The sequence below is a fragment of the Eleutherodactylus coqui genome, chromosome 3 (genome assembly GCF_035609145.1).
Source record: "Eleutherodactylus coqui strain aEleCoq1 chromosome 3, aEleCoq1.hap1, whole genome shotgun sequence".
In the NCBI taxonomy this organism is placed as follows: Eukaryota; Metazoa; Chordata; class Amphibia; order Anura; family Eleutherodactylidae; genus Eleutherodactylus; species Eleutherodactylus coqui.
This window is the reverse complement of record NC_089839.1, coordinates 30,648,626-30,676,130: the sequence shown is the minus strand read 5'-3', so window position 1 is coordinate 30,676,130 and position 27,505 is coordinate 30,648,626. Positions and strand designations below refer to the sequence as shown.

The 27,505-nt window shown below is 47.6% G+C and overlaps 1 protein-coding gene across 2 annotated transcripts in view; it reads right to left on the bottom strand.

Moving 5' to 3' along the window:
• Positions 1–27,505, bottom strand: part of BABAM2 (BRISC and BRCA1 A complex member 2) — a 133,034-nt gene that overhangs the window by 70,656 nt on the left and 34,873 nt on the right. For both annotated transcript variants that reach the window (XM_066595415.1, XM_066595414.1), the window contains one exon: positions 2,509–2,618. In XM_066595415.1, coding sequence (XP_066451512.1) covers positions 2,509–2,618 — 110 coding nt within the window. The remainder of the gene's footprint in view (positions 1–2,508; positions 2,619–27,505) is intronic.

The following is a 27,505-nucleotide window of genomic DNA, read 5'->3' as shown; positions in this document are numbered from 1 at the left end:
ACCGGACTCATGGCAGCACTCAGGTTTTCTTCTCTGGACATTCTTCCAGATGTCCCAAACTGTCTAAGGGGGCGTCATCAGAGTAAATAACCGTACCCCAGTCCGCTGCGGTCGTAGGTTTGTACTAGACTTTCTATGTATGGTAAATGATTGCCTGGAGAAGAAAAGTCCCATTGAGAACCTGCAGTCAATCCTCAAAAAGCGGGCGGACAAACAAAATCACAGAAAAACCGGCTTCACACGACCGTATTCCCATTGTGGAATCCACGATCGGCATCCATGTGGAGGATCTGCAGCAAATCGCTCACATTGAAAGGCGTGTCATTTGTTTTTTTCACTCACCCTCACAAATACGGACTGCGCATTCCTGGAGCAGAGGGGAAAGAAAAGAAAAAAAACGCAGTATGATCTATTTTGCTGCGGACGGCCTCCATCGAAGTCAACAGAGGCCGTCCGACCCGCAGTCCATATGCAATTATCATTACGTATGGGCCACGGGTACCCGCGTCATCGCTAAGTCACGGCGCGGGAAATACAAATATTGGGGGGGGGGGGGGTTTGTAGCGCTATGCATGACGGACGGCGAGATTTTTTTGGTCAAGTACAATGCAGAAACCACAGGTACGCGTGCGAGATCAGACCCGGTCGTGTGAAGCCGGCCAAATTATGATACATTCCAAGCACTGATTAGGCAAGAATGGGTTGTCGTCAGTCAGGATTTGACCCAGGAGCGAATATCCAGCATGAAGTGCAGAAGTGTTGGGAAAAAAAGGGGGTCAACACGTCTAAACGTGATGCACAGGGTGCCTCAATACACAATGGAAACGTTTTGGTAGACAGTAGAGATGAGCGAGCATACTCACTAAGGACAATTACTCGATCGAGCATTGTCCTTAGCGAGTACCTGCCCACTCGGAAGAAAAGATTCGGGTGCCAGTGGGGAAGAGCGGGCGGGAACGGAGGGGAGATCTCTCTCTCCCTCTCCTCCCCCCCCCACTCCCACCTGCTGACTGCCGCTACTCACCGCTCCCCGCCAGCACCCGAATCTTTTCTTCCGAGCGGGCAGGTACTCGCTAAGGACAATGCTCGCTCAAGTAATTGCCCTTAGCGAGTATGCTCGTTCATCTCTAGTAGACAGTGATGCAATTTTGAATGTAAGCGACGGGGAAAGTGGATAAACCTGTTAGCCCATGCCACCATAATGATGGCCGCCACTATCTTGGAACTGACTCCAATTAAACTCTAATTTTTCCATTGGGAAGGTAGATGTGCGATATATCAAACTGATAGAGAACTTCACTAGGAGTACAGCGGTGTGCTTGGTTCTCATGTCAACATGGTGACTTATCTTCATTACAGGCAATGGGAATGATTATCTCAAGCAGAATGTGTTGAGATCGTCCTTATGTAATAAAGTACACGTGTCTTCGCCACAGATTTCAATCAACGCTGCCCAACCAGACCTCCGTTACCCGCAGTGCAGTTGCCAAACTTCTTTCCAAATTCCAAGAAACAGGTTCTGTTGCAGGTAAAACCGGACAACCAAACACCTTTACTAATGATGCATCAGCAGCAGTTGTTTCAACCTCACTCACAAGTAAAGGCCTATTTACACGCAAAGACAATCTTTCAAACGATTGAAAGATTGACCGTTTTAGCGATCGTTTTGCATAAAAGTGTTAATGAACACTAATGTCCATTAGCACTTTATCAGCTTAATTTGCGTGTAAAAGGGCCCCCGGGAGCTGTTTGCAGAGCCCAGCACGTGGTCTGAACTCTGCACACAGGTCAATTTTTCAGGCACGGGCTGACGGCAGAATGCAATGTAATCTCCGACTCCTGTGAAGAACACAGCATGCAGTCCCTATTATCTCTCTCCGGCTGAAAGATGGATTTTAAGCTCACCTTAAAATCATTGTTCAGCCGAAGAGTGAACGATGGCAGCGTTTACATGCAACGATATCGCTCATATGCCATTGTTTGAACGAATTTTGAGCGATAATAGTTGCATGTAAATGGGCCTTAACTGGTCTTGGTCACTCAGATTTTGCTTGATCAGCGACAGAATCCATTTCTTGGAATTTGGAAAGAAGTTTGGCAACTGCACCGTGAGTAATGAGAGATCTGCTTGGGTGGCGCTGAGTAAAACTTGTGGCGACGACACGTGTGCTTCACTCACCTGACAGGACGACGATCTCAACGCGTTCTGCTCGAGAAAATGCCATCATTCACATGGTCTGTAATTAAGAAAATCACTGGGCTAACAAAAGAACGAATAAAGTTTGGTTAAAATGAAGGGCACCCTTGTTAAGCAGGTAACATTCTGTCAGTCTGACATATCACACACCTGCGTTCCCATGTGAAAAGTTAAGAGGTTGAATCCAAGATGGCGGCATTCAAAATGGACATCACACCCCCCCCGGAGTGACGGATATCATCAGGCATCACATCAAACATAAAAATAACCCATGGAACTCTGCGGAGTTGGGGAAACACTTAAACACTTACTGTTCTACTCGGGGCGACAGGTAGAGTTTGGGGAACACTTGTGTAGCTTCTGCATCTTCAAAGCTGACCGACAGCAAAGCGACATCTTCTCCTGGGTCCTCGTTAGCGTCCTGAAGAGATAGACAGAGAATGTTACATAGCGCCCACCATATGTGTTTGTTATTGCGCTGTTAGAACATCAGATATGGAAATTCTATTATATTATTATCTATGCATCCTTCTCCCGTCCATCTTGTATTTATCTCATATCCAACTATCCAGGGCTTATTGATTTAACCCTTTCCAATCCACTGTCTGACCTCTAAAGACATTATGATTTAAGGCTGTACAGCTCCGATGTTGGAAGACATTCGTTGGGGTTCTCTTTCTGTATATTGCCAGCCTCTCTGCTGTCAGAGCCTATCCAACGTGTCACCTCATGCAGTACTGGCTTTAGCCAGCAGATAGCGCCGTTGTATAACAGCAGAAAAAGAGTAAGCCCCCCTAGGAAAACCAGGATCCAAATTGGATTGGAAAGGGTTAATAGCTTTCTATCTATCTACCTCAATAGATGGATATAACATGGATACGAGTCAAGTACATAGATATCAAAAAAGGACAGATAGATATAAGACATGGATGGAAGGATATAAGATTATCTCATATATATCCTCATACCCATCTACACGGAATGATCTCTGCATTAGGAATAGCTGGCATGTGACATCTTGTGATCCGTAAGGCAGTACCACCCAATTGTCACATCCCGATCTGTTCTCAGATAAGGCGTTGACCTCTCCCCTGTGCAGCAGGAGGCAATATTTGGCAGTCATGGGTAAAGGGGGTGATCTGAGTGATCTTGACGGCGGGCAGACCGGGACTGGAGGTATGGTACTAGTATTTCTGAAACAGTCACACTCGATACCATGGTTCAGGAACAGCCAACAAGAGTGCACCAAGAATGGTTCAACCATGGAGAGAAGATCAGGCAGGTCATGTGTGGTTGATCCTAAAGGCGAACGTCAGGTGGAATGACCTGTATCTCAGCAATGACGTTCCATAATGGACCAACTGACCCAGCAGTATAATAGTGGGGAAATTAGACAAGTGTCCGCAATGACCATGCAACGTACCTTGCGTCAACTGGGGTTCAATAACTAAAGATCAACACTGGTGTCCCTGATGACCCCACACTATAACCAACACCACCTCATATGGGCCTAGGAAATCCATCCATGGACCTTGGACACATGGCAGAAGGTCGTTTGCAGTGACAAGTCCAGTTTCCTGCTTAACCATATAGATGGCTGGACACATGTCTGCCATAAACAGCATCATATTGTATCCCATGGGCGCACCGTTTGGGTCAAGAGGCTGGTGGCACCAAAGTCTTGGCCTAGGAGAGTTGGCCATCATACCACAAACTTTCAATTGTGAAAGCTACAAGGATCTGTCAGCTGGCCGTCTGCACCTATATCTTCAGGAAGTCTTCCCCGACCACACTTCCATTTCTCAAAAGGACAACGATCGTTGTCATCAAGCCCAGATCACTAGTGGGTGGTTGGAGGAACATGACAAATTTTCCCCACCGTCTCGGCCCTCAAACTTACTGGACTGTAATCCCATTGGACATGTTTAGGATATGCTGGAAAGGGCTGTGAGATCTGGTCCCACTTATCCACAAAATGTGCACCAACTGACGGAGCTGCTGCGTAGAGCATGGGTTGAGTATGGAGGATGTTCACCACCTTGCGGAATCTGTTCTGTGATGTCTGAAAGCCATGATCAGCAAAAAAAGGCTAGTGAGGAGATGTTCCTAATCCGGCAATCCTTCAGTGTATCTCCTATCTGTCCCTTTCTCATATCCATCTATTTATCATATAATACGGTAATATATCTATCCATCTCCTATTATATGTATCCTTCTTATATCTAACCATCTATGAATCTCACATCTACCCATCTCTTATCTAATATCCATCTCATATCCATCTTTGTACTCTGATATACAGGACTGTACTAAAGGTTTTAATGCAGTTGTGGAAAAAATGCTGCAAAGTAAGATTTCAAAAATAGAAGAAGTGTTAATTCATTCTGTCAATTAACAAAAGGCAAAAAGATCGAACAAAAGGAGGAAAGTAAATCACATCAATATTTGGTGTGACCACCCTCTGCCATCAGTTCTTCCGGGAACACTTGCACACAGTTTTTGAAGGAATTCTGCAGGGAGGCTGATCCAGCTGTTTTGGAGAACAAAGCAAAGATCTTCTGTGGCTGTCGGCTCAGATCCTTCAGTCTCTCCATGCAATCCTAGATAGACTGGATGATGATGAGATCAGAGCTCTGTGGGTCCATATAATCACTTCCCAGACTCCTTGTTCTTACTTAGATTGAAGATAGTTCATAATGACATTGGCTGGATGTTTGGGATCGTTTTCCTGCTGGAGAATTGAGAGCCAATCAGACGCCTGCCTGATGGTACTGCATGATGGGTAAATATCTGCCTGTATTTCTCAGCATTGAAGAAACCATTATTCATGACCAAATCCTGAAGTCCATCTGCTGAAATGCTGCCTCAAAACGCTTCCACCATGCTTCACTGCTGCCGCAGACACTCATTGTACTACTTCTCCACCATGCTTCACTGCTGCCTGCAGACACTCATTATTGTACCGCTCTCCACCATGCTTCACTGCTGCCTGCAGACACTCATTATTGTACCGCTCTCCACCATGCTTCACTGCTGCCTGCAGACACTCATTATTGTACCGCTCTCCACCATGCTTCCCTGCTGCCTGCAGACACTCATTATTGTACTGCTCTCCAGCCCTTTGGCTGTAACAGAAGACAGGTTGTTGTCCAAATATTTCACATTATGGCTCATTAGTCCTCAGCACTTGCTGCCATTTTTCTTCCCATGTTTTCGTACATACTTGTGTCGCTTGGCCTTGTTGAAGGTAAGGCTTTTTGGCTGCTATTCTTCAATGAAAACCACTTATGGCCAGACTTATCCGAATACTAGATGGGTTTACTGCACCCGGACCCTACTGGTTTCTGTCTGAGCTGATGGCATTGCTGGACATCTTTCAATTTCAAAAGAGAAGTAAGCATGATGCATCTTTCATGGCTGACCATTGTGACTACGGTCCTGAACGTTGCCTGTTTCTTTGTGCTTCTTCAAAGGAGCTTGAACAAGACATCTTGAAACCCCAATCTGCTTTGAAATCTTTGCCTGGGAGAGACCTTGCTAATGAAGTATAACTACCTTGTGTCTTGCTGTGGTGCTCAGTCTTACCGTGGTGTATGACCTGTGACATAAAACTGTCTTCCACAGCCTCACCTTTGTAGCATAGTTTCATTTCTCCTCACCCAGGTTTAAGCCTCCTACACAGCTGTTTCTGTTCCTATTTTTCCTCTGTTTTAACCTACATTTGAAAATGATCATTATCACTTGTTTGATATAATTGATTAATCATACATCTGACTAGAATCCTAAACAAAACCCTGACTTTGTGTAAGTGTACCTAGAAGAAGTCACGCAGTTTCGTAGGCAAAGGTCACACTAAATATTCATTTGAGTTAGATTTCTCTTTGGTTTATTCACTCTATTTTTATCAATTAACCAAAATGCAAACTATTTAACACTTTAATTTTTGGAAGTATTCTTAGCTTACGACATTTTTTCCACACCTGCCAAAAACCTATGCATGTACACTGATATGTGATCCTCTGATTGCTAACAGGGGGCAACAAGTTATGAGGTGTTGTAGGCAATAGAAGAAACAAAACTTTGGCAGTGACTGGAGTATAAGACAACCAGTCACACATACTATGTAAAGTGAGGGATCTGCAGCATTATATGGTCTATAGAGGTTACTACCAGTGAGACGACGTTCAGGGCTGGGCAAGTGGGGCATTGGTCCCACAGGGTGCCTGCACTGTGAGTGACCTGTGAAGTGCAGCAAGCCTTGGGCACCATGTGTGAGGGCAGATCCCATTTACTGGAAGAGGGGATTAGCAAGAGCCAGACGCCAACTCCTGGGCACCGCAGCTACAACATCTGCTCCACAGTCACAAAAGCTGGACTCTCATCCCTCAGAGCAGTAGTGTGACCGGTATGTAGATTAGGATCCATGTATCACTGTGCACACTGCTCCGGCTGTGACTAGAGAACAGGAGTATGACCGCTACCGAGATCCGGAACGCTGTATAACTGTACATACTGCTCAGGCTGTGAGCAGAGAACAGGAGTATGACCACTACCGAGATCCGGATCCCTGTGTACACTGCTCCGGCTGTGACTAGAGAACAGGAGTATGACCGCTACCGAGATCCGGAACTCTGTATAACTGTACATACTGCTCAGGCTGTGAGCAGAGAATAGGAGTATGACCACTACAGAGATCCGGATCCCCATTTCATTGTACACACTGCTCAGGCTGTGAGCAGAGAACAGGAGTATAACCACTACAGAGATCCGGATCCCCATGTCATTGTACACACTGCTCAGGCTGTGAGCAGAGAATAGGAGTATGACCACTACAGAGATCCGGATCCCCATGTCATTGTAAACACTGCTCAGGCTGTGAGCAGAGAACAGGAGTATGACCACTACAGAGATCCGGATCCCCATGTCATTGTAAACACTGCTCAGGCTGTGAGCAGAGAATAGGAGTATGACCACTACAGAGATCCGGATCCCCATGTCATTGTAAACACTGCTCAGGCTGTGAGCAGAGAACAGGAGTATGACCACTACAGAGATCCGGATCCCCATGTCATTGTAAACACTGCTCAGGCTGTGAGCAGAGAATAGGAGTATGACCACTACAGAGATCCGGATCCCCATGTCATTGTAAACACTGCTCAGGCTGTAAGCAGAGAACAGGAGTATGACCACTACAGAGATCCGGATCCCCATGTCATTGTACACACTGCTCAGGCTGTGAGCAGAGAACAGGAGTATGACCACTACAGAGATCCGGATCCCCATGTCATTGTACACACTGCTCAGGCTGTGAGCAGAGAACAGGAGTATGACCACTACCGAGATCCGGATCCCTGTGTACACTGCTCCGGCTGTGACTAGAGAACAGGAGTGTGACTGCTACCGAGAACTGGATCCCCATGTCACTGTACACACTGCTCCGGCTGTGACCAGAGAACAAGTGTATGACCGCTACCAAGATCCGGATCCCTGTGTACACTGTTCTGGCTGTGACTAGAGAACAGGCGCATGACCACTACAGAGATCCGGATTCCCATGTCACTGTACACACTGCTCTGGCTGTGACTAGAGAACAGGAGCGTGGCCACTACCGAGAACCGGATCCCTGTATCACTGTACATACTGCTCTGGCTGTGACTAGCGAACAGGAGCGTGAGCGTGACCAAGAACCGTATCCCTGTATCACTGTACATGCTACTTCGGCTGTGACTAGAGAACAGGAGCGTGACCGCTGCAGAGAACCAGATCCCTATATCACTGTACACACTGCTCCGGCTGTGACTAGAGAAGAGGAGGGTGACCAGTACCGAGAACCGGATCCGTGTATCACTGTACACACTGTTCCGTCTGTGACTAGAGAACAAGAGTATGAGAGAGTCCTGTGTGATGCAGAGAGCGAAGGCAGCAGAAATGCAGTCCTAAGCTCTCGCTCACGACCTGAAGGTTGAGAGTTCAATCCGAGCCTGGTTTAGGTAGCTGCCTCAATGGTGACTCCATCCTTATGAAGTCTGTAAAATGAGCACCCAGCTTGGTGGGGGTAATAAATTACCTGAAAGCGCTGTGAAATAAGTTGGCGCCAAACAAATAAAAAGTAATTTTTTTAATGGCTACCGACATTTGGATCCCCATGTCACTGTACACACTTCTCCGGGTGTGACCAGGAAGCAGGAGTATGACAGCTACAAAAAAAAATTAAAAAACAAACAAAAAAACGCACAGAAATAGATCTCTTGTGTGAATGAATACATTCAAATGAATGGGATTTTTTTCACTCAAAGTTTGAAAAATACAACAACCCCCCCCCCCCCCAAGCAAATTACAACAACCCCCCCCCCCCCCTCCAGCAAATTACAACAAATTACTGCAAGTCCTATTCATGTAACGTGCGGTGTCCGGCACATTGGGTGTCTGTGTGCTGTCTGATACGAGTTGCGTCCAAGCTGTGCTACCTCCCCTCTCACAGCATCTGTCTCCGACTGCAGCAGCATCCCCCTCCTCCCCCTCTCCAGTTATTGAAGAGCAGCTTTCCAATGATGAGAAAGTTCCTGACATTTACAGATCTGCACTTAAGCTCTCTTCAAATCTGCGCTGGAGACTCTTTCGCAAATTTGGCACAAACTGCCAGAAGAAGCCAGACAGCTTCCATTATATAGTAAATGGAGTATGTCTAGCGCTGCTCAGCTTCGTCATAGAACAAATCCATCACCTGCAGGGATTGCATTTTCCTCTTCCCATGAGGGAGTCAGATCGAGCATGGCCTTATTTTACTGGCATAGTGCCAAGTCTCATATATGCAAATTAGTTCTTCTCCAGGAAGAAATTTAACTATCCTCTAATGCCACCTATAATCCAACGCCCAGCCCTTTAATACGGCCCTTTATCGTTGAGATTCTCGCTGGACAATCTTGCTGTAAATGCATACAGCAACTGAACAAACAATGGGTTTAGTTATCGTTAGTCGTTCAGTTTCTAAACGCATAAAAAACTAACAACGATTGGTCCGTGTAAACAGGCAGCCGTTCATCTATAAAAAGACGGCCTGCTTTCCGTAAATAGAGGTGGGTGGACCGCAATGATCTCCGGCCGGCTCCGCCTCCATTTACTGAGCCATGATTGTTCCTGTGTAAAAGCAAAGGAATAGTCATTGCTGGAACGGCTGTCAGCCACAAATCCTCCTGTGTAGAAGTGCTCTAAGGATATTGCCTTCTCCAAAAGGAAGAGATGTCTAACTGAAGACATTGGGATACTAAGTGCCCTTTCATAAATGACCTGTTGGGCGAAGAAGCCCGGACAATGAAACATTTTCTATTTTTCTAATCTGCTTTAATTTTGTGGACTGTAAATTCTTTATTCTGTTGTCTGTACATGACTATGAGGAGGCCATCTTGGCTGAGCTGCAGTTCACAGCATTTAGAGACATGCTTTACAGCAGCCTCATGGGCCACCCACACAATGGACAGAAGAGAACCTATGGGCTTCTATAGGAGAGTGCTGTGGCATGTTCATTGACCGATGCAGAGAGGGAAGTGAGCCATGACCATCATCTACAGGCTTCTATGGGAGAGTACTGTGGTTATTCTTACAGGGAGGGAGAGGTGGTAAGTATTAAAGGAGATGTCTCGAGGAAGCAGTTAATTTTTTTTTTTGCCCAGTCCCCCCCATTAAACACACATTACTAAGCCCCCCTGTAAATGACATTCCTAGCTGGTTTGTACTTACCGTTCCAGCGTTTCAGCAAGTTATAAAAGTTTCCTCAAGATGGCCGCCGGCTCTTTCCCAGTCGCTCGCTGCAGCCCGACGTGCGCGCTCCCGAGACGCCGCCAGCTGTATCTCCATGGCAACCGGACGCATCGCAGCCGCCGACCAGACGCCCCGCAGCCGCCGACCAGACAGCAGGTAACCGGCGCTAGCCCCCGGCTCCCCAGCGCTAGACCCTCAGCCCAGGTGAAGGCCCCGGAGCCCAGCGCTAGGTTCCGGAGCCCAGCGCTAGTTCCCCCATCGCAGCGACAGCCCCCCCGGCCTAGCGACAGCCCCCCCCGGCCTAGCGGCAGCCCCCCCATCGCAGCGACAGCCCCCCCGGCCTAGCGCTAGTTCCCCCGGCGCAGCGACAGCCCCCCCCGGCCTAGCGACAGCCCCCCCCATCGCAGCGACAGCCCCCCCGGCCTAGCGCTAGTTCCCCCGGCGCAGCGACAGCCCCCCCGGCCTAGCGACAGCCCCCCCCGGCCTAGCGCTAGTTCCCCCGGCGCAGCGACAGCCCCCCCGGCCTAGCGACAGCCCCCCCCGGCCTAGCGACAGCCCCCCCCGGCCTAGCGACAGCCCCCCCGGCGCAGCCCGGCGCAGCGACAGCCCCCCCGGCGCAGCCCGGCGCAGCGGCAGCCCCCCCCGGCGCAGCGACAGCCCGCCCGGCGCAGCGACAGCCCGCCCGGCGCAGCGGCAGCCCCCCCCCGACCCATCACTTACCTGGGAGGCTTCTCGGGGCTGCTGGGCTGGGCTGGGCTGGGCTTCTCCGCTGGGCAGCTCCAGTTTCTGCACCTTCCTCTAACAGAGGATGGTGCAGAATGGCCGCTCCAGCGCGCTCCCGAGCAGTGACAGCTCGTCTGCGCATGCGCAGAAGAGCTGTAGCGGGGAGCACACTGAAGCGGCTCGTGCTGAATGGAGAAGACCGGACTGCGCAAGCGCGTCTAAAAAAGCAAGCTGCCAGCGAATTTAGACGGCACCATGGAGACGAGGACGCTAGCAACGGAGCAGGTAAGTGGAATAACTTCTGTATGGCTCATATTTAATGCACAATGTATATTACAAAGTGCATTAATATGGCCATACAGAAGTGTATAACCCCACTTGGTTTCGCGAGACCACCCCTTTAATATCACCTGTAGAATTCTATGGGAGAGCATTGTGGGCATGCTCCATGACCTGTGCAGGGAGAGATAGGAGGTAAGCTGTGACCTTCACCTATTGTGCACGGTGGATCCTGTGTTATTTATAAAGGAGTCAACTCTCATTGTAATCCTGCCTGCCATGATAATAAGGAGACGGCTGAAAAGTTCTCTCAGGAAGTATCAGACTTTTTTTAGGCTTAGTGGTCGGTGTGAGAACTGCAGGATTTCAGGAAGTTTTTAATTATAGATCATGATACTGAAATAAAAAAAATGCAGAGGCCATTTCTAATAACAAGTAAGCTGGTTGTGAAGTAGTTAAATAACGTCCTGGCCTGTAATGATATATTCTGGGATGTTAACTAAGTAGTGAAGACGTCTACATGGTGGGGGGGGGGAGGGAAGGTTTTAAAAATAAACCTGAAATAGCTATAAAAACACACTGCGGGTGATATTTCGCCATTCTCAGTGTTAACAGCGAGCAGGCGGCCAAATCCTGCGGAGGGTTTGTTTACTTACTGAAGTCCTGACACATTTCCCACCTTCGGCCTCATCCTGTGCCGCTCCGAGCTCTACATTTAGACTTGGCAGAGCAGTACTTGTGGTTACAGCTCAGAGGGTTATGTGGAGTTACTCTACCTGGCGGGGCTCGTCATCAAGCACAGTGCCAGGCTGTGGCAGAGGAGGATTAGGTGCCCCAAGTCACCACTTCTCAGCTCCAGGCACGCATATCCCCGACAGGTCATGTTTTCAGGATTTCCTCAGTACAGAACTATTGTCCAGGCAGCTGGACTCTCTATGGGAGATCCTCCAACCCGGATGTGTTGGAGGACCTGTGAGGGGTCAGTATAGTACCCCAGTATAATACTCAGAGGTTCTTCCTGTCAGTTAGTCACCGACTGATGGGATTATGCAAAGATCATTTGTAATAACCCTGTATGTACAGAGTGCAGTCGCCGTCCTGCGATGGGCTTTCTACTAGTATACTAGGGGGTCCGGCAGTTTGTGACTTTTTCTTAGAAGAGAGAAGAAAACATTTCAAAGGTGATGTACATGAATAAGAAAACATGGCTTCCTGCTTTCAAAAATAGCAGCACACTTGCCCACAGGTTGTGCCTGGTACTGCAGTCCAACTCTACTGAAGTGAATGAGGTTCGGCTTTAATATCTGACACAATTGATGGATGGGTGGGCAGCGCCTCTTAGTACAGCGAGGTTGTGGGCAGCGCCTCTCAGTACAGCGAAGGGGAGAAGGTCGTGGGCAGCGCTTCTCAGTACAGCGACGGCAAGGAGGTCGTGGGCAGCGGCTCTCAGTACAGCGACGGCGAGGTGGTCGTGGGCAGCGCCTCTCAGTACAGCGACAGCGAGGTCGTGGTCAGCGCCTCTCAGTACAGCGAGTGCCAGGAGGTCGTGGGCAGCGCCTCTAAACAAGGCGACAGTGCGGAGGTTGTGGGCAGCACTTCTTAACATGAGTCTGTGAGGAGGTTGCGGGCAGCGCTTTATAAGGCGACAGCAAGGAGGTTGCGGGCAGCGCTTTATAAAGGTGACAGCGAGAGGGTTGAGGGCAGCGCTTTATAAGGCGACAGCATGGAGGCTGCGGGCAGCGCTTTATAAAGGCGACAGCGAGGAGGTTGCGGGCAGCGCTTTATAAGGCGACAGCGAGGAGGTTGAGGGCAGCGCTTTATAAGGCGACAGCGAGGAGGCTGCGGGCAGCGCTTTATAAGGCGACAGCAAGGAGGTTGCGGGCAGCGCTTTATAAGGCAGCAGCGAGGAGGTTGAGGGCAGCGCTTTATAAGGCGACAGCGAGGAGGCTGCGGGCAGCACTTTATAAGGCGATAGCGAGGAGGTTGAGGACAGCGCTTTATAAGGCGACAGCGAGGAGGTTGCGGGCAGCGCTTTATAAAGGTGACAGCGAGAGGGTTGAGGGCAGCGCTTTATAAGGCGACAGCATGGAGGCTGCGGGCAGCGCTTTATAAGGCAACAACGAGGAGGCTGCGGGCAGCGCTTTATAAGGCAGCAGCGAGGAGGCTGCGGGCAGCGCTTTATAAGGCGACAGCGAGGAGGTTGAGGGCAGCGCTTTATAAGGCGACAGCATGGAGGCTGCGGGCAGCGCTTTATAAGGCGACAGCGAGGAGGCTGTGGGCAGCGCTTTATAAGGCGACAGCGAGGAGGCTGTGGGCAGCGCTTTATAAGGCGACAGCAAGGAGGCTGCGGGCAGCGCTTTATAAGGGAGACAGCGAGGAGGCTGCAGGCAGCGCTTTATAAGGCGACAGCGAGGAGGTTGAGGGCAGCGCTTTATAAGGCGACAGCGAGGAGGCTGCGGGCAGCGCTTTATAAAGGTGACAGCATAGAGGTTGCGGGCAGCGCTTTATAAGGCGACAACGAGGAGGCTGCGGGCAGCGCTTTATAAGGCGACAGCGAGGAGGCTGCGGGCAGCGCTTTATAAGGCGACAGCAAGGAGGTTGCGGGCAGCGCTTTATAAGGCAGCAGCGAGGAGGTTGAGGGCAGCGCTTTATAAGGCGACAGCGAGGAGGCTGCGGGCAGCACTTTATAAGGCGATAGCGAGGAGGTTGAGGACAGCGCTTTATAAGGCGACAGCGAGGAGGTTGCGGGCAGCGCTTTATAAAGGTGACAGCGAGAGGGTTGAGGGCAGCGCTTTATAAGGCGACAGCATGGAGGCTGCGGGCAGCGCTTTATAAGGCAACAACGAGGAGGCTGCGGGCAGCGCTTTATAAGGCAGCAGCGAGGAGGCTGCGGGCAGCGCTTTATAAGGCGACAGCGAGGAGGTTGAGGGCAGCGCTTTATAAGGCGACAGCATGGAGGCTGCGGGCAGCGCTTTATAAGGCGACAGCGAGGAGGCTGTGGGCAGCGCTTTATAAGGCGACAGCGAGGAGGCTGTGGGCAGCGCTTTATAAGGCGACAGCAAGGAGGCTGCGGGCAGCGCTTTATAAGGGAGACAGCGAGGAGGCTGCAGGCAGCGCTTTATAAGGCGACAGCGAGGAGGTTGCGGGCAGCGCTTTATAAGGCGACAGCGAGGAGGCTGCGGGCAGCGCTTTATAAGGCGACAGCGAGGAGGCTGCGGGCAGCGCTTTATAAGGCGACAGCAAGGAGGTTGCGGGCAGCGCTTTATAAGACGACAGCGAGGAGGCTGCGGGCAGTGCTTTATAAAGGAGACATCGAGGAGGTTGCGGGCAGCGCTTTATAAGGCGACAGCGTGGAGGCTGTGGGGAGCGCTTTATAAGGCGACAGCGAGGAGGCTGCGGGCAGCGCTTTATAAGGCGACAGCGAGGAGGTTGCGGGCAGCGCTTTATAAGGCGACAGCGAGGAGGCTGCGGGCAGCGCTTTATAAGGCGACAGCGAGGAGGCTGCGGGGAGCGCTTTATAAGGCGACAGCGAGGAGGCTGCGGGCAGCGCTTTATAAGGCGACAGCAAGGAGGTTGCGGGCAGCGCTTTATAAAGGTGACAGCATAGAGGTTGCGGGCAGCGCTTTATAAGGCGACAACGAGGAGGCTGCGGGCAGCGCTTTATAAGGCGACAGCGAGGAGGCTGCGGGCAGCGCTTTATAAAGGAGACATCGAGGAGGCTGCGGGCAGCGCTTTATAAAGGAGACATCGAGGAGGCTGCGGGCAGCGCTTTATAAAGGAGACATCGAGGAGGCTGCGGGCAGCGCTTTATAAAGGAGACATCGAGGAGGCTGCGGGCAGCGCTTTATAAAGGAGACATCGAGGAGGCTGCGGGCAGCGCTTTATAAAGGAGACATCGAGGAGGCTGCGGGCAGCGCTTTATAAAGGAGACATCGAGGAGGCTGCGGGCAGCGCTTTATAAAGGAGACATCGAGGAGGCTGCGGGCAGCGCTTTATAAAGGAGACATCGAGGAGGCTGCGGGCAGCGCTTTATAAAGGAGACATCGAGGAGGCTGCGGGCAGCGCTTTATAAAGGAGACATCGAGGAGGCTGCGGGCAGCGCTTTATAAAGGAGACATCGAGGAGGCTGCAGGCAGCGCTTTATAAAGGAGACATCGAGGAGGCTGCGGGCAGCGCTTTATAAAGGAGACATCGAGGAGGCTGTGGGCAGCGCTTTATAAGGCGACAGCGAGGAGGCTGTGGGCAGCGCTTCTTAACATGGCGTCTGAAGAGGCTGCGGGCAGGCTGGGAGCGCCTCTACCCTTCACGGCTATCACCACAGAAAGGATGGTAATTTGCATCCCGCAGGACGGGCGCATTATGGTGGGATTACGTTAGTTTCTGCTCCTCTTTAAGTGTTAATTATCTCAGCAGGATAAAATGTTTCGACAATTATCCGATAAAACCGGCTCACTAATCCCGGCGGTTTGCGGGTCTTTTCATGCAGAATGTGGGGCTAAAAAGAACAATTAACCAAAAAGTTGCCTAGTATTGTAACTAATAACATCCTCAGTGATGACGGATGTAGCAGAGCTCACAGCGCGTTATCCATTATATCACCCCAGGTTACATAGCAAAGTCAGCTCTGCTGCGGCACAAATATAGCTGAGCTGTGATTAAAGAGAAGAGGAAGAAGCTAGCAGGATTAGGACCCTTTAGTGCTTGAATGGACCCCGGGTTGTGCGGCCATACAAGGGACTCCCTAAGATGTGAGCTGAGGAGGTCCCAGCCTTAAGTCTGATCACAGCATGTCTCAGTAGTGCAGCCTCAGGCTTTGGGCCTAGGATGCGAGAGACTGAGCCATTTGGCTGCGGGATTCCCCTTTCCGGGTCCCTGTGAATTCCCAATGCCAATGTAAAAAGTGCCCTAAGATGTTAGCAAGGCCTTCCCACGTTCACGGAGGAGACTTGTCTTCTATTATAGCTCCTTTAAGGCGCAGTGAGAGTCCGGATACAGAACGACCCTAAAATCGGTCATCTGAGGACAAGTGGAAGTAGAGATAATCTCCGCTCCGCCTGTATATGCCTGATAAGAGAAGATCTTTATGAGCCACACGTGACGCCACTGCGGAAACCACTTCCTATATACTGGCACCTGTTAACCCTTTCCATGGTTCTACTTATACCATGGTTTCCATTTACATCCCAGAGCCAGAGGCTTCGTCCGATGGACTCCAGTGACTTCTAATGGTGTCCGTCAGGCTCCAACATGGTGACCGCCTCTGGTGCATCTGAAGGAATATTGGGGAGAGTCTGGGGCCGCCGATGCGGATGTGATCACAGCCCGAGACGGTCCTGGTTCATCAACATGTGATTCAAGGCAAATTCTCCGGGATCTCTATAATCTGGTGGAGAATGGGACTCCATAACAAAGTCCTCACCTGTTCTCTGTGCCGGGGCCCAGAAGTTCCTCCAGCGATGGACAACTTTGGGTTTCATTGCCTCCTGCAAGACCTCTGCTTGTTGTCAGTAAAGTATAGTAAAGGGTGTTGGGCTGTTGGAGGCCCCGACCCGTGAAGACTGGCCTAGTTTTTGGAAAAGTGGTGATGTAGAAACTAGATAACGGTGCTTCAATAAGGATATGTTCACACGGCGGAATGCGGCTGTAAAACCATGGCAGAAACCTGCGACTATTCAGCACGCGGATTCAGCCCTCTCAGCGGGTAATATACCGGACACACTTCTGCGCGTAAACAAGTGACATTCAGAAACACGCCTGAATTCCGCACTTGAACTCTGTTCGCCGATAGGGCCAAATCTGCACACGGATCCGCTGCGGAATCCGAACGACCGCCGAGTACTACTACGGTTTTGGGGGTGGATTCTACATGGAGAATGCCACAGCTGAATCAGTCGTGTGAACATACGGGGCGTATTCACATGGCGGTATTGTTAGTCCATGTGTCATCAGTATAGGACCCGTATACTTAGGCTGCATGTCCTACTAGAGTACGGCCTCCAAGAACTGGCGGAGTCTGTGTGCTGACCATTGGTTTGTGCTGCGCTAAAGTTTCGGATTGAACGTGTGAAGACCAAAGTGTATTGAAATGGCTTACAAGTTCTATAACTTTCTAAGTGTTAAAAGGGGTATTCCAGCACTAAACTATTGATGCCTCATCCTCAGCATGGTTCAAAACAGGTGAAGATCTGCGGCTAGGGATCTGTACCAATGAGCTGTATAAAGTGAAAGCGTCACTTAGCTCATTTCAGTCCATACTAGGCACAGTGCCATACATTGTATAGTGGCTGCCCCAGGTGTTGCGGCTCAATTTCATTCACTTGAACGGGACTTAGCTGCTCTTAGGCTGTGTGCCCAATGAAAAGGATGTCCCGCATTGTGAGGAGGGCACAATACTCCTCACCTGCATGCTGCAGCCTTTTCAACTAGTTGATCGGTGAAGACCCCCAAGGTGCGGACCCCTCCAATCAACTAGTGATGACCTATCCTGAGGATTGGTTATCAGTAGTTTAGTGCCAGAAAACCCCTTTCGGGTACGTTCACATGTAGCAGATTTTGATTCATCCGTGCACCCAACTCCACAGTATATATTTGCGCTGCGTATTTGCACCAGGTGGTGCAGTTTTTGATGCGAATCTGCAGCAGATTTACTAAATCCGTGTGGAAACTGACCTGCGGAGCAGAATTTAAATCCGCAACATGTCAATTATAGCAGCAGATATCACCTCTTCAAATAAGGGGGTGAAGTCGGCATCAAAAGGCTGAATGCGTGAGTGGGGCTGAGCTTGTAGTACCACTCCAGGCCTCTGTGCAGTGTATGGAGCTGTTGCTTCTGGTAATAAAGCAGCTTCTTACATCAGAACACCGGCCCTGGCGAACAGCTGATTGTGGGGGATCCCTGGTGGTAATTCGTGGTTGATGATCTAATCCCGGGGACAGGTCAATCGGTCTCAAAAAAGTGTAACCACCCCTTTAAGGTTTTGCACAATCTGTATAGTGACTTTTGTTGATAATGAAAGCCAAGATACCGGGATGGATCCATGATTGACGCCACTGAAAGCACACAGGGGTATCTGGAGGTTCTGGATCTCAGCACTGGAGATTTGGGACATGAGGGGCAGGGAGTTTCGGGGAATTACCTATTATGTGATTGCCTAGAAGAGTCAATTACAAGCAAGGGACAGGAGATTTATAAAATAAACCTAAGAAGCCATCAACAATGTACAGACCGGCCCTTGGAGTGCCACCAGACGTGGACTGCGGTACATCATATTGGCGTCCATCATTAGTCAATCATGGATCCCTCCGGCGTGATGGCACCTGCATGATATTCCTCAAGACAGAACAGGCGTCCCGGACCCCACCCTATAATCTATAAGAAGGGCGCAGGAGACGGTTTCATTACATCCAGAGAGATCAGAGGAATCCAAGAACATAAGGAGCTCTTCACATTTCATGATGTAAACAAGTAGGGAGGATGTATAGGAGGCCGGTCAGCGGGAGGGGTAGAAGAGGACCCTACAGAAGGTCTACTGTCCGGATACAAGTAGTGAGGATGTATAGGAGGCAGGTCAGCGGGAGGGGTAGAAGAGAACCCTACAGAAGGTCTACTGTCCAGATACAAGTAGTAAGGATGTATAGGAGGCAGGTCAGCGGGAGGGGTATAAGAGGACCCTACAGAAGGTCTGTCTAGATACAAGTAGTGAGGATGTATAGGAGGCAGGTCAGCGGGAGGGGCATAACAGGACCTTACAGAAGGTCTACTGTCCAGATACAAGTAGTGAGGATGTATAGGCGGCCGGTCAGCGGGAGGGGCATAACAGGACCCTACAGAAGGTCTACTGTCCAGATATAAGTAGTGAGGATGTATAAGAGGCAGGTCAGTGGGAGGGTTAGAAGAGGACCCTACAGAAGGTCTACTGTCCGGATACAAGTAGTGAGGATGTATAGGAGGCCGGTCAGCAGGAGGGGTATAAGAGGACACTACAGAAGGTCTACTGTCTGGATACAAGTAGTGAGGATGTATAGGAGGCAGGTCAGCGGGAGGGGTAGAAGAGAACCCTACAGAAGGTCTACTGTCCAGATACAAGTAGTAAGGATGTATAGGAGGCAGGTCAGCGGGAGGGGTATAAGAGGACACTACAGAAGGTCTACTGTCTGGATACAAGTAGTGAGGATGTATAGGAGGCAGGTCAGCGGGAGGGGTAGAAGAGAACCCTACAGAAGGTCTACTGTCCAGATACAAGTAGTAAGGATGTATAGGAGGCAGGTCAGCGGGAGGGGTATAAGAGGACACTACAGGAAGTTTACTGTCCAGATATAAGTAGTGAGGATGTATAGTAGGCAGGTCAGCGGGACGGGTATAAGAGGACCCTACAGAAGGTCTGTCTAGATACAAGTAGTGAGGATGTATAGGAGGCAGGTCAGCGGAAGTGGTAGAGGAGGACCCTACAAAAGGTCTACTGTCCAGATACAAGTAGTGAGGATGTATAGGAGGCAGGTCAGCGGTAGGGGTATAAGAGGACCCTACAGAAGATCTACTGTCCGGATACAAGTAGTGAGGATGTATAGGAGGCAGGACAGCGGGAGGGGTATAAGAGGACCCTACAGAAGGTCTACTGTCTGAATACAAGTAGTGAGGATGTATAGGAGGCAGGATAGCGGGAGGGGTAGAAGAGGATCCTACAGGAGGTCTACTGTCTGGATACAAGTAGTGAGGATGTATAGTAGGCAGGTCAGCAGGAGGGGTATAAGAGGACCCTACAGAAGGTCTACTGTCCAGATACAAGTAGTGAGGATGTATAGGAGGCCGGTCAGTGGGAGGGGTAGAAGAGGACCCTACAGAAGGTCTACTGTCCAGATACAAGTAGTGAGGATGTATAGTAGGCAGGTCAGCGGTGACATCACCGAAAATACAGCCCGTCACCAGAGAGTAACAGTGTCATCACTGAGAATTCAGCCCACCCAGTCACTAGAGAGCAGCGATGACATCATTGTGAACTCAGAGAGCAGTTTGAAGTGCTAGTCGCAGATCTGACACAAAATACCAGAAAAACAGGCACTGCATACAGCGCTTTGTCTTCCAGTAAAATGTCGAGTAGCTGAGCGGACAACAACCAGACCCCATCATATAGTCAATGCGGTCCAGCGGTTCATTTCCGTCATAAGATGGACCCGTTTGGCCAGGGGATTCCTCTCTCCTGATCCTCGAATGGAGCAGGAAACCAGAACCCCCGCCGATGTGAAAGCAGCCAGACTGGCGACTAAATTCTCAGCGGTTCTCGGAGAAGAACATAAGAGATGGCAGCAATGCACCTTCTCCTTTAAACCCACCTGGGTGATTACAGTACGCTTAGAGTTTAATATAACGCTTGGTATATAATAATATAACCTGATGATTTCATCTCTTCCTGCCCGGACTATAAAGCCTAAGGAACACGAAGAGGAAGAGACAGGATTATGTCAAGAGGTTTTCTATAGAAGCAAAACAGGGAAAAAAGTGATTTCTAGAAAGCGGATATATGTGATGAGGTCGGCGGTCGTGCTGCGTACAGTCGGCTCCGGTCTCCTCTTAGATCAGCTTACCGGGACGACCACCACACTGGCCCCCATTATTACTTCTTCAGAGTGCAGAGAACTTCCAGGAACTCCTAATCCCTCCAGTACAGAAACTGATTGAACAGACTTGTCTTCCTCTTACATCAGAGACTGGTAGTAATTCTCATATCAAAGGTCTTGGTGAGGGTCTGCCTAGTCCCCAGTGGGAGGCTAGACTGTGCATCCTCTTGTCCTCCCTCCTCTTTGGCAGTAATAAGAGCGCGAAGTCGCATCCGATTTGCACACCCCAAACTGTGACATCTCTGTATGAAACGCCCAGGAAGGGCTGTAGTGAAGCTTCATCTAGTTCACTTTCTGCAGGAATGGATGCATCACTGTTGCTTATACCGGTATTCTGGACTATGGGATCCTAGGGTATAGAAAGATATGTCTAACACATATTGGATCAGTAGTAAATCCCATACACGGGACAATCAATGCATTAGGAACAGCTGGCACGTGACATTGTGTGATCGGTAACATGGTACCAAGTGATGGCTGCTTCACGATCTGTTCTTAGGTAATGTGCCAATCTCTCCTCTGTGCAGCAGAAGGCAACGTTTAGCAGTCATGGGTAAACATGGTGACTTGAGTGACTTTGACCGAGGGCAGATTGTTGGTGCCTGGCGGTGTGGTACCAGTATTTCTTCAACTTGTTGGCTGTTCCCCAAGCACAGTATCAAAAGTGTACCAAGACTGGTTGATCCATGGACAGAGATCTGACAGAAGATCACACAGCGACCAACCACATGTGGTTGATCCTAGAGGTGAGAGTCAGGTGGCACATCTGGTAGATCTGTAAAAAGTAGACCAAGTGACCCAGAGATAGAGCAGCAGCAAAGCCAGACAAATTACCCCATCAACCGTGTGGCGTACCTTGCGTTGTATGGGGTTCACTAGCCGATAACCGACAAGAGTACCCCTAATGACCCCACATCACCACAGACATTGGACACATAGCAGAAGGTTGTCTGGAGTAACGAGTCCCATTTCCTGCCGAGCCATATGGATGCCCGGGTCCACATGTGGTCTATATCTCATGGCTGTACCGCTGGGGTTCAACAAGTCGGTGGTGGTGGTGTTATGGTCTGGGGAGTATTTTCGTGGGATGGCTAGGACCGCTGGTCATCATTCCACAATCATCCTTGAATGGCGAATGCTACAGGGACTTGTTAGCTGACCATGTGCACCCATATTTTCAGGATGTCTTCCCTGTCCACAGCGCCATCTTCCAACAGGACAACGCTCCGGGTCATTGAGCTCAGATCACTAGGAAGTGGTTGGAGGAACACGACATTGAAGTCTCCACACTTCCCTGGCCCCCAAAACTCACCGGTCTGTAACCCCATTGAACACAATTGAATTATTCTGGAAAGGGCTGTGAGATCTGCTCCCACCCATCTTGAAAATGCACCAATTGACGGAGCGGCCGCAGCAGGAACTGGTTGAGTTGAGTATGGAGGATCTGCACCGCCTTGTGGAACCTATTCAGTGGTGATCGCCCAGAAAGGCCCCCCGTTCTTAAGTAGGTGTTCCTAATGCAGTGATCGTTCAATATACAATAACTGTCACCGGGAAGCCACCATCCAGTAGATACAGAGACACTACCGGAGTTACATCCAGGAGACATCCCAACATCAGAGTAAGATGGGGATGCGGCTAGATGTAGACCCGTCTAGTTCCTTAACGTCAATCTGGCAATCAAGGAAAGGCCTGATGGGTGGTCAATATATCGGCCATATTGGTACACCTTCCAACCTTATACTCCGATCAGTGGAAACGATCTAATAAAATGTATTTTATGCAGTCGAAATTCAATAATGCGGATGCTTGGGATGAGCGTGACGCAGATCATCATCTTGTCTGATCTCCTACAGGACTCCATGAACAGGTCCTCCAGATGGCACAACGGCAGTCGCTGCACCATATTTATAGGGTATTATACACATATTTAACAGGGAAATTAATAATAAAATATAAACCCGGAGTATAGATTAATCGCTAGAAATGCAGTGCAGCTGAATATTCCCCATCACACGGGCGGTGCATTATCCCGCCTACGGCGTGCCAGTAGTCCTCTGTGAAAGGCTTATTATACCGCCACTTCTGTAAACAATAGAGAGACTGCAGAAAGGAGACAGCCATGTTTACCCTGGTAATAAAGCTGCACATACTGAGACAATTACTGTGCGTCTGCGAGGAGTGGGGGCCCGCACCGCTTACCCAAACAGACACGGATAGAAAGCTTTCACTTCTAAGAGCCCCGTGATCAACAACTAGAAGTCCCCTCATACCCACTCTAATGTACCCAAAGGGTACTTAAATGGCAGCGAGCGCTTCAAGAAGGAGCATTATGGGACAATAATGACGAGGGAGCGCCCCAAACCCGCAATTATTCATATTAAGTGACATGAAAAAGCAACTCCATTCACGATCCATCATAACACACAGCGGAGGCGACAGGTAAAGAGGAGAATGAAGGGGTCGTTCACACCATGTATCGTGTGATCGGGCGGATGATGTCAGAGCTCGCTCGGCCGCCCGATTATACAGCAGATACGTGGCTGGCGCGTTCAAACGAGAAATCGTGGAGCCGTCTACAGCCACTGTATAAGTGCCTAAACGAGCGCCGTTTAAATTGGAGGATTAGTGAGCGAGCCGATGATCATTAGTGCGGCATAGAATGAACAATGGACGAAAAGTGAACAATTCATTGTGCTTCATTCAATCATTGCCTGCGTTTACACTGAACGATCGTTAATTAGCGCCTTTAGTAGTTATATTCTTGTACATAGGGGGCGGTATTATAGTAGTTATATTCTTGTACATAGGGGGCGGTATTATAGTAGTTATATTCTTGTACATAGGGGGCGGTATTATAGTAGTTATATTCTTGTACATAGGAGGCGGTATTATAGTAGTTATATTCTTGTACATAGGGGGCAGTATTATAGTAGTTATATTCTTGTACATAGGGGGCAGTATTATAGTAGTTATATTCTTGTACATAGGAGGCAGTATTATAGTAGTTATATTCTTGTACATAGGGGACAGTATTATAGTAGTTATATTCTTGTACATAGGAGGCAGTATTATAGTAGTTATATTCTTGTACATAGGGCGCAGTATTATAGTAGTTATATTCTTGTACATAGGGGGCAGTATTATAGTAGTTATATTCTTGTACATAGAGGGCAGTATTATAGCAGTTATATTCTTGTACATAGGGAGCAGTATTATAGCAGTTATATTCTTGTACATAGGGAGCAGTATTATAGCAGTTATATTCTTGTACATAGGGGGCAGTATTATAGTAGTTATATTCTTGTACATAGGGGGCAGTATTATAGTAGTTATATTCTTGTACATAGGGGGCAGTATTATAGTAGTTATATTCTTGTACATAGGGGGCAGTATTATAGTAGTTATATTCTTGTACATAGGGGGCAGTATTATAGTAGTTATATTCTTGTACATAGGAGGCAGTATTATAGTAGTTATATTCTTGTACATAGGAGGCAGTATTATAGTAGTTATATTCTTGTACATAGAGGACAGTATTATAGTAGTTATATTCTTGTACATAGAGGACAGTATTATAGTAGTTATATTCTTGTACATAGAGGACAGTATTATAGTAGTTATACTTTTATTCATATGAGGCAGTATTATAGTAGTTATATTCTTGTACATAGGAGGCAGTATTATAGTAGTTATATTCTTGTACATAGGGGGCAGTATTATAGTAGGTATATTCTTGTACATAGGGGGCAGTATTATAGTAGTTATATTCTTGTACATAGGAGCAGTATTATAGTAGTTATATTCTTGTACATAGGAGCAGTATTATAGTAGTTATATTCTTGTACATAGAGGACAGTATAATAGTAGTTATATTCTTGTACATAGGAGGCAGTATAATAGTAGTTATATTCTTGTACATAGGAGCAGTATTATAGTAGTTATATTCTTGTACATAGAGAGCAGTATTATAGTAGTTATATTCTTGTACACAGGAGGCAGTATTATAGTAGTTATATTCTTGTACATAGAGGACAGTATAATAGTAGTTATATTCTTGTACATAGGGCGCAGTATTATAGTAGTTATATTCTTGTACATAGGAGCAGTATTATAGTAGTTATATTCTTGTACATAGAGGGCAGTATTATAGTAGTTATATTCTTGTACATAGGGGGCAGTATTATAGTAGTTATATTCTTGTACATAGGAGGCAGTATTATAGTAGTTATATTCTTGTACATAGGAGCAGTATTATAGTAGTTATATTCTTGTACATAGGGAGCAGTATTATAGTAGTTATATTCTTGTACATATAAGCAGTATTATAGTAGTTATATTCTTGTACATAGGGGGCAGTATTATAGTAGTTATATTCTTGTACATAGGGGGCAGTATTATAGTAGTTATATTCTTGTACATAGAGGGCAGTATTATAGTAGTTATATTCTTGTACATAGGGAGCAGTATTATAGCAGTTATATTCTTGTACATAGGGAGCAGTATTATAGCAGTTATATTCTTGTACATAGGGGGCAGTATTATAGTAGTTATATTCTTGTACATAGGGGGCAGTATTATAGTAGTTATATTCTTGTACATAGGGGGCAGTATTATAGTAGTTATATTCTTGTACATAGGGGGCAGTATTATAGTAGTTATATTCTTGTACATAGGAGGCAGTATTATAGTAGTTATATTCTTGTACATAGAGGACAGTATTATAGTAGTTATATTCTTGTACATAGAGGACAGTATTATAGTAGTTATATTCTTGTACATAGAGGACAGTATTATAGTAGTTATACTTTTATTCATATGAGGCAGTATTATAGTAGTTATATTCTTGTACATAGGAGGCAGTATTATAGTAGTTATATTCTTGTACATAGGGGGCAGTATTATAGTAGGTATATTCTTGTACATAGGAGCAGTATTATAGTAGTTATATTCTTGTACATAGGAGCAGTATTATAGTAGTTATATCCTTGTACATAGGGGCAGTATTATAGTAGTTATATTCTTTTACATAGAGGGCAGTATTATAGTAGTTATATTCCTGTACATAGGGGCAGTATTATAGTAGTTATATGCTTGTACATAGGGGGCAGTATTATAGTAGTTATATTCTTGTACATAGGAGGCAGTATTATAGTAGGGATATTCTTGTACATAGGAGGCAGTATTGTAGTAGGTATATTCTTGTACATAGTGGGCAGTATTACAGTGGTTATATTTTTGTACATAGAGGGCAGTATTATAGTAGTTATATTCTTGTACATAGGAGGCAGTATTATAGTAGTCATATTCTTGTACATAGGAGCAGTATTATAGTAGTCATATTCTTGTACATAGGAGCAGTATTATAGTAGTTATATTCTTGTACATAGGGGGCAGTATTATAGTAGTTATATTCTTGTACATAGGGGGCAGTATTATAGTAGTTATATCCTTGTACATAGGGGCAGTATTATAGTAGTTATATTCTTGTACATAGGAGGCAGTATTATAGTAGTTATATTCTTGTACATAGGAGGCAGTATTATAGTAGGTATATTCTTGTACATAGTGGGAAGTATTATAGTAGTTATATTCTTATACATAGGGAACAGTATTATAGTAGTTATATCCTTGTACATAGGGGCAGTATTATAGTAGGTATATTCTTGTACATAGGGGGCAGTATTATAGTAGTTATATTCCTGTACATAGGAGCAGTATTATAGTAGTTATATGCTTGTACATAGGGGGCAGTATTATAGTAGTTATATTCTTGTATATAAGAGGAATTATAGTAGTTATATTTTTGTACATAGAGGGCAGTATTATAGTAGTTATATTCTTGTACATAGGAGGCAGTATTATAGTAGTCATATTCTTGTACATAGGGAGGGGGGGGGGGGGGGGAGTATTATACTCGGTACGTAGGAGGCAGTATTATAGTACTTTTCTTCTACATAGGGGGCAGTATTATAGTAGTTCTATTCTTGTACATAAGGGACATCCTAATTACACTAATTCTGCTCCCTACAAAAAAAAGACTATAACTGCCATTAGCCTGGTCTTGTAGACTCCTCGTAGTATGGCCTAGGGCCCTATTTCCTAGAACACTTGGGCTGCCTACATCATGACCCTGAGAAAAGACGATAATTTTTGTCTGATGCGGCTGCGGCGTACTTGTAAAAAAGTGTTTGGAAATCTCCCAGGGAGATGGAAGGAAAACAGGCAACACCACAAATCAGCAGCGGGAGGAACGCCGACAGTATAATCCCGGCTGGAGACGATGAAATGCTGCGCTTCTCCACAAAGTGCCATGGTCCTGAATATTTCCATGGAGATGCACATAAAAGAGATGGGATTGATACGTGAACACCTACAGACGATCCGCGGTCACATGACTTATTTAGGGGGGTGGTAGCCCCTTCGAATTGGACTCCCAAAGCCACAACCTGCCAAACGTGCCTTGTGAGACATTGTAGACTATAATTGTCACTAATCCGGTACCTTTGTTGTATCTCCGATCCGTCAGACTATGCGGACTATCAGGCGCCGGATGAACGGACGTTTTTTCCGTAATACGAGGAGCTTCCTGTTAACTGATGTCACATGTAGACGCTTCATTATCAGAAGATAGAGAAGAATAAACCGTTAATAATCCGTCTAATCATTCCTGACTTTCATCTCCATTTCTGCAATTAGTGAGGAGTTTGGCGAGCGGCCGGCGTTGCCAGCGGTCTGCGCTGCGACTAGATTGACCGTGAATCACATACATAAATAACAGCCAATTAGCTCTTCTAACTCTCAAAGCTCATTACAGGCTGTGGCCGGGCGACAGAGGAAAATGCGATTCATTAAAAACACATTTTCCGGCGACTTGACGCACGTTAAGATGTCACCATCTCTGAATTACAATGCCGGTCTTAGATGGCGGCA